Source organism: Rhinoraja longicauda, chromosome 31 (assembly GCF_053455715.1).
Source record: "Rhinoraja longicauda isolate Sanriku21f chromosome 31, sRhiLon1.1, whole genome shotgun sequence".
In the NCBI taxonomy this organism is placed as follows: domain Eukaryota; kingdom Metazoa; phylum Chordata; class Chondrichthyes; order Rajiformes; family Arhynchobatidae; genus Rhinoraja; species Rhinoraja longicauda.
This window is the reverse complement of record NC_135983.1, coordinates 22,427,848-22,435,242: the sequence shown is the minus strand read 5'-3', so window position 1 is coordinate 22,435,242 and position 7,395 is coordinate 22,427,848. Positions and strand designations below refer to the sequence as shown.

Here is a 7,395-nt window from a genome sequence, read left to right as displayed (position 1 = left end):
GGACTTGATGGGCTGAAGTGCCTGTAACCACGCTGTATCACCAAAGTCCCAAAACACAATCCAATCTCAGGCTTCCTGAACATTGTCCATACAAGGTCCGTGGTTCAAGGGCCAAGAGTGTTTTATTGTGATATGTTCCAAATAGAAGAATGACATTCTCACTAGCTGCAGCACAACAGAATATGTAATGATAGTACAGTGTAAACAATATAATAAACGAGAAAAAAACAAAGTTCAGATTTGAGAACAGATTTGAGTCCCTCAGGGTCACTTTGAAGTCGAGCCCTAATCTGAGGTTGCGGTGTGACTGGAGAAAACACAGAAACGTAGAAACATAGAAAATAGATGCAGGAGTAGGCCATTCGGCCCTTCGAGCCAGCACCGCCATTCAGTCTGAAGAAGGCCCTCGACCCGAAACGTCGCCCATTCCTTCTCTCCTGAGATGCTGCCTGACCTGCTGAGTTACTCCAGCATTTTGTGAATGAACACCGCCGTTCAATATGATCATGGCTGTTCATCCAAAATTAATTCCTGCTTTTTCCCCATATCCCTTGATTCCGTTAGCCCAAAGAGCTAAATCTAACTCTCTCTTGAAAACATCCAGTGAATTGGCCTCCACTGCCTTCAGTGGCAGAGAATTCCACAGATTCACATCTCTCTGGGTGAAAAAGTTTTTCCTCATCTCAGTCCTAAATGGCCTACCCCCTTATTCTTAAACCTTGACCCCTGGTTCTGGACTCCCCCAAAAGAGGTGAAACATCTCCTGGACCTTTCACCATCCGGCGCGGCCTGAAATAGGCCGCGGGATTTTTTTTCACCGCCCAGCGGGGGCTTCAATATCGGGAGCCCCGACCGCCCCGACGTGGCAACTCCAACAGCCTGACCGCGGGACAAGACGGCAGGGAAGAGAAAAAGACATTCTGGCCTTCCATCACAGTGAGGAGGGACTGGAGGAGACTCACTGTGATGGATGTTTCTTTTTGTTTGGTGTTAGTTGTGATTGTATGTGTTATTGCATTTTTATTGATTAATCTTATTGGTCTTATTGTTCAACTGCGGGTAATGTTTCATTTTACTACACATTTATGTGTATGTAACAAATAAACGACTATTGACTATTGACTATTGATATTGACTATTGACTATTGAGATGCTGCCTGACCTGCTGAGTTACTCCAGCATTTTGTGAATAAATCGATTTGTACTAGCATCTGCAGTTATTTTCTTATATTAGAGGTGAAACGATGTTCTTTTGACTCCCCGTGGTTAATAATGTTTTTTTTTTGGGGGGGAGCCTGTGAGGAACATAGATTGCTCGGGGATCCAAGTCTAAAACTGTTACATTTGTTTCGTTGGGTTGCTGTTGTCTAAATTACTGAAATCATTGCATCGTATGGGAGGCGCATTCCCAATCTCGTTGTACCCCTGGGTACAATGACAATAAAGACATATTGTATTGTGTAAAAAAAAAAAGTTGCCTCGGCAGCTGGGGGTTTGTGGTTTAAAGTTGCCGCTTCAAACTTCTGTTGGACGACAGGGAATGAAACAAAGTCTGAAGTTGGGAGTCGCCTGTTGTGGTATCTCTGTTGTAAAGCCTCCCTCTCCCTCTCCCTCTCTCCTTGCCCACTAAGTGGAGGGGCTGTTCTGGGCGGTGTCTGTCCTTTGAGTGGGCAGTGTGTGTGTGTGAGAGAGAGGGAGGGAGGGAAGGAGGGAGGGAGGAGGAGAGGGAGGGAGGGAAGGAGGGAGGGAGGAGGAGAGGGAGGGGGGAAAGCACTTTTTTTTTTTGTTGCAGAATTGTTCTGCTGCAGGAAACGTCGTGAAGAGGATCAAGGCTTCTGTCAGTCCAGGGGAAAGCAGACAGCTGAAGGAGGGAAAGGCAGCTGGAGCTGGGGGGGGGCTGAGACACCAGAAGATTAAAGGAACAAAAACTCCTTATGGCTTCCTAAGATTTTGTTGGGTTTAAAAAAAAAACCAAAAAAAAAACCTCCCCATCATTAAATTTGACGATTCCCAACTTTTTGCAACAAAAAAAAAATAGTTTAAAATTTCTTTTGGAAGTCAGCAGTTACCGGGAACTACACGAGATGGATGATAGAGTTCGGTGGAGATGGAAGATAAGGTTTTGGCATTCAGTTCTAACGCTGCAAATTGCAATCCTCACGTTAACAACCAGTGTCACCGCAGGTAAGTCTGATCTGTGCAGAACTTTCTCTCTCAGACTGGATTTGGGGAGTGGGGATTGGGGAGGGGAGTTTGCATGGAGACCGAGTGCAAACTTTGCACTGAAGCAAAACTTTTCCGCCTTGTTTTGGGAGGTCAGGACTGTCGTGTGTAACTTTGTACTGCTGCAAGATTTTCCTCTTCTTTATCTCTCTCTGCCCCCCCTCCTCTCTCCCCTTCCTCTCTCTCCCCCTTCCTCTCTCTCTCCCCCCCCTTCCTCTCTCTCTCCCCCCTTCCTCTCTCTCTCCCCCCCTCCTCTCTCTCTCCCCCTCCTCCCTCTCTCCCCCTCCTCTCTCTCTTCCCCTCCTCTCTCTCTCCCCCTCCTCTCTCTCTCCCCCTCTTCTCTCTCTCCCCCTCCTCTCTCTCTCCCCTCCTCTCTCTCTCCCCCTCTTCTCTCTCTCCCCCTCCTCTCTCTCTCCCCTCCTCTCTCTCTCCCCCTCCTCTCTCTCTCCCCCTCCTCTCTCTCTCCCCCTCCTCTCTCTCTCCCCCTCTTCTCTCTCTCCCCTCCTCTCTCTCTCCCCCTCCTCTCTCTCCCCCTCCTCTCTCTCTCTCCCCCTCTTCTCTCTCTCCCCCTCCTCTCTCTCTCCCCCTCCTCTCTCTCTCCCCCTCCTCTCTCTCTCCCCCTCCTCTCTCTCTCCCCCTCCTCTCTCTGCTCCCCCCTCCTCTCTCTGCTCCCCCTCCTCTCTCTCTCCCCCCCTCCTCTCTCTCTCCCCCCTCCTCTCTCTCTCCCCTCCTCTCTCTCTCCCCCTCCTCTCTCTCTCCCCCTCCTCTCTCTCTCCCCCTCCTCTCTCTCTCCCCCTCCTCTCTCTCTCCCCGTCCAGACCCCGAGACGAGAAAACATGACTTTGTTTAATGCGAGAGCATTCCTTACAAAGAAGTGCAGGAGAGTGTCAGATTCCCATTGATTCCCTCCTCCTCTGACAAGCAAACCCTCTCCCTCTCCCAACTCGCACCATTTTTTCCACATTTTTCTTTGTAAACTGCAAAACTTGTGACTTTGTGCTGGGTGTACAGTTGTTGTTTAACTGGCTTCCGGGTGGGGTGGGGGATACAAAGATTGAAACGACCCCTAACTTCTCTGTGAGTGTGTTCAAGTATTTTTGTACACGGGGGACTCAGCTGCTCCGAGCTCCTCAGTCGTTCCTTCACCTCTCCAATGAATTGAAGCGTGGCTTCCAAAAACCCCGTCTCTCTCGCACAGGATGGGTGGGATTTACTGTGTGTGGGTTTTTTGTTGTTAAATAAACTTTTTTTAAATAAAATAAAAAGTTCAGCAAGTAGAGAGGAGGGAGGTGGAGGATAGAGAGAGGGGGAGGGGGAGCGAAGATGCCTTCTTTCAAAGAGCCTTGGTCACACACGCAATCTGTGAGTGTTATCTCCAAGGTTGGGATATTGTGGGGAATCTTGAGCACATTCTGACCACTTTGGGTTCTGATGCTGTTAATTTGAGATCATCGGGCAGTGTGTTACTGGATTTGAACCGCTACCCCAGCTGAAATGACTGATTTCTGACTGGGAAGTGCTTGGCCTGTGATGTCCATGGGGATGAAGTTCACATGGGGGGGGGGGGGGGGGGAGGGGGGAGGAGTGAATTCTTGTACAGCAGATCGCTGAATGTTTCATGCGAGAGAGGCCGAATTTGCTCCTTCAGGTTGTATTGATTGCAGTTTAATAGAGCTGGGACCCAATACTAAATCAATTAGTTCGTTGAAAGTCTTGAATCTCATCCACAAACAAAAGTGAGAGACCGATTGTATAACTCGATATCACCTACCCCACAGCCAACAATGGACCATTGTGGGCTCCACCTTTCCTTGATCGTTGTTGTTTTTTGCATATCTTTCACTCATTTGTTCCATGTATCTTTTATATCTCTTGTTTCTCTCTCCCCTGACTTTCAGTCTGAAGAAGGGCCCCGACCCGAAACGTCACCTGTTCCTTTTCTCCAGAGATGCTGCCTGACCCGCTGAGTTACTCCAGCACTCTGTGAAACGTCACCTATCCACGTTCTCCAGAGATGCTGCCTGACCCGCTGAGTTACTCCAGCACTCTGTGAAACGTCACCTATCCACGTTCTCCAGAGATGCTGCCTGGCCCGCTGAGTTACTCCAGCACTCTGTGAAACGTCACCTATCCATGTTCTCCAGAGATGCTGCCTGACCCGCTGAGTTACTCCAGCACTCTGTGAAACGTCACCTATCCACGTTCTCCAGAGATGCTGCCTGACCCGCTGAGTTACTCCAGCACTCTGTGAAACGTCACCTATCCACGTTCTCCAGAGATGCTGCCTGACCCGCTGAGTTACTCTGGCTTTTTGTGTCCATCTCCCATCGCTAGTGCCAGCTTGCCACTGAGGCCATTAGATGCTTCCTTCTACAGTGGGTTCATAGAGGGGCCCATGCCCCTGTCAGGTGCAGACACTAAAAGCTGGAGTGACTCAGTGGTACAGGCAGGACCCCTGGATAAAAGGAGTAGGTGATGTTTCGGGTCGAGACCCTTCTTCCACCCTGGGCACCTACGCTATTCTACGAAGCTGCTTTCGCTGTGGTCAGTTGTTAGCTGGTCCCCGCTCCCCATCACTTTATGCCTCCTCTGACCCATCTTTCATCAGTACAGCCACAGAGATTTCCTTACCATTGTTCGCCCAGCCGCTACCGTGCGCAGGCTGTGAAAGGGTTAAGTGGTGGATGTGCGGGGTTAATTCACGGCTGGCATTTGTGGCCGTGGGCACGATTGAAGGGATTACACTGCAAATAGATGGACACAAAAAGCTGGAGGTAACTCAGCGGGGCAGGCAGCATCTCTGGCTGCTGGGAATGGGTGACATTTTGGGTCGAGACCCTTCTTCAGCGTTTTGTGTCGACCTTCGGTTTAAACCAGCATCTGCAGTTCCTTCTTACACATCACACTGCAAATGGCAGTGAACGATGGATGGAACAACAGAGCTAAATGTGGGCAATGGGAGTGACAGGTTTGAGTTGCTTGTAGGGGGGTTAAGTGAATGTCCACTGGCAGTGGGGAGGAAACATGATTAACCCTGAGCAGTGAACGTGAAGGAGTTAAATTGCATTAACGGGAATGGACGAATTAAGTGTGGGCTGTGAGAATATAGCGGTCAAATTCATGCAGTGGGAATGAAAGGGTTAAATATTCAGCAGGGACAAAGGAGTTAATTGCAGGTGGCAGGGGTGAAGGAGTTAATTGCGGGTGGCAGGGGTGAAGGAGTTAATTGCAGGTGGCAGGGGTGAAGGGGTTAATTGCAGGTGGCAAGGGTAAAGGGGTTAATTGCAGGTGGCAGGGGTGAAGGAGTTAATTGCATATGGCAGGGGTGAAGGGGTTAATCGCAGGTGGCAAGGGTAAAGGGGTTAATTGCAGGTGGCAGGGGTAATGGGGTTAATTGCGGGTGGCAGAGGTAAAGGGGTTAATTGCGGGTGGCAGGGGTGAAGGGGTTAATTGTGGTTGGCAGGGGTGAAGGGGTTAATTGCGGGTGGCAGGGGTGAAGGGGTTAATTGTGGGTGGCAGGGTTGAAGGGGTTAATCGCGGGTGGCAGGGGTGAAGAGGTTACTTGCAGTTGGCAGGGGTGAAGGGGTTAATTGCGGGTGACAGGGTTAATGGGGTTAATTGTGGACGGCAGGGGTGTAGGGGTTAATTGCGGGTGGCTGGGGTGAAGGGGTTAATTGGGGGTGGCAGGGTTGAAGGGGTTAATTGTGGACGGCAGGGTTGAAGGGGTCAATTGTGGATGGCAGGGTTGAAGGGGTTAATCGCGGGTGGGGCAGGAGTGAAGGGGATAAATGTGGGTGGGGCAGAAGTGAAGGGGTTAATATCCTGACGATAGGATTTGCAGCTGGAAACTTTACAGATGTCATGGACCAGGGCCTGGATTCCAAGACTCTTTCCACTAACCAGAAAGTAGCCAGTCGCGGTTAATTAAATAGGAAGAATTTAACCTGATAGTCTGTATCCCAGAGCTACCACTGAGCTCTGCCTGGCCACTCCTGAATGGACCCAGCTTAAAATCCCTGGCCAGATCTTCTCCAAACAAGGGGAATGGTGGTGTGGTTCATCTCTGGGTATCTGAGCCTGATGTGCAGGGTCCATGATCAGAAACCCTCCTGACAATGCCTTCTCATCTTGCGACACAACCCCCGGGTGTTCTCTCCACAGACCCCCATCCAAAACGTCTTCTTATCTCAAGTCAAGTCAAGTCAACTTTATTTGTCACATACATATACAAGATGTGCAGTGAAATGAAAGTGGCAATGCCTGCGGATTGTGCTAAAACTACAAAACAGAATAGAATTTTTTTTTACCACAAAAAATAAATTAATACAGTAAATTAAATTAGTCCCTGGTGATATGAGAGTTAACAGTCCTGATGGCCTGTGGGAAGAAACTCCGTCTCATCCTCTCCATTTTCACAGCGTGACAGCGGAGGCGTTTGCCTGACCGTAGCAGCTGGAACAGTCCGTTGCTGGGGTGGTAGGGGTCCCTCATAATCTTGCTTGCTCTGGATCTGCACCTCCTGATGTATAGGTCCTGCAGGGGGGCGAGTGTAGTTCCCATAGTGCGTTCAGCCGAACGCACTACTCTCCGCAGAGCCTTCCTGTCCTGGGCAGAGCTGTTCCCAAACCAGACTGTGATGTTGCCGGACAAGATGCTTTCTACAGCCCCAGAGTAGAAGCACTGAAGGATCCTCAGAGAGACTCTGAATTTCCTCAGCTGTCTGAGGTGGTAAAGGCGCTGCCTTGCCTTACTCACCAGTGCTGCAATGTGTGTTGTCCATGTCAGATCCATGTCATGTCAGATCCTCTGTGATGCGGACTCCCAGGTATTTAAAGCTGCTCACCCTATCCACAGTAATCCCATTTATCTCCAGTGGCGTGTACGTCCTCGGATGTTGAGCCCTTCTAAAATCTACAATCAGCTCCTTAGTTTTTGTGACATTCAAGAGGAGGCTATTGTCCTGACACCAGAGTGCCAGATCAGCCACCTACTCCCGGTAGGTCTTCTCATTATCGGAGATCAGGCCCACCACCACAGTGTCGTCAGCAAACTTGATGATGGAGTTGGAGCTGAACCTGTCCGCACAGTCATGTGTGTACAGGGAGTAGAGTAGGGGGCTAAGGACGCAACCCTGGGGGGATCCTGTGTTCAGGGTGAGGATTTCTCATCCCG

General features: G+C 49.9%; 1 protein-coding gene across 1 annotated transcript in view; it reads left to right on the top strand.

Moving 5' to 3' along the window:
• The first annotated feature begins 1,904 nt into the window (after positions 1-1,904).
• Positions 1,905-7,395, top strand: part of col5a1 (procollagen, type V, alpha 1) — a 235,653-nt gene continuing 230,162 nt past the window's right edge. Inside the window, 1 exon segment of the mRNA XM_078425769.1 lies at positions 1,905-2,184. Within this exon segment, the coding sequence (XP_078281895.1) occupies positions 2,085-2,184 (100 nt within the window). The 5' untranslated portion in view covers positions 1,905-2,084.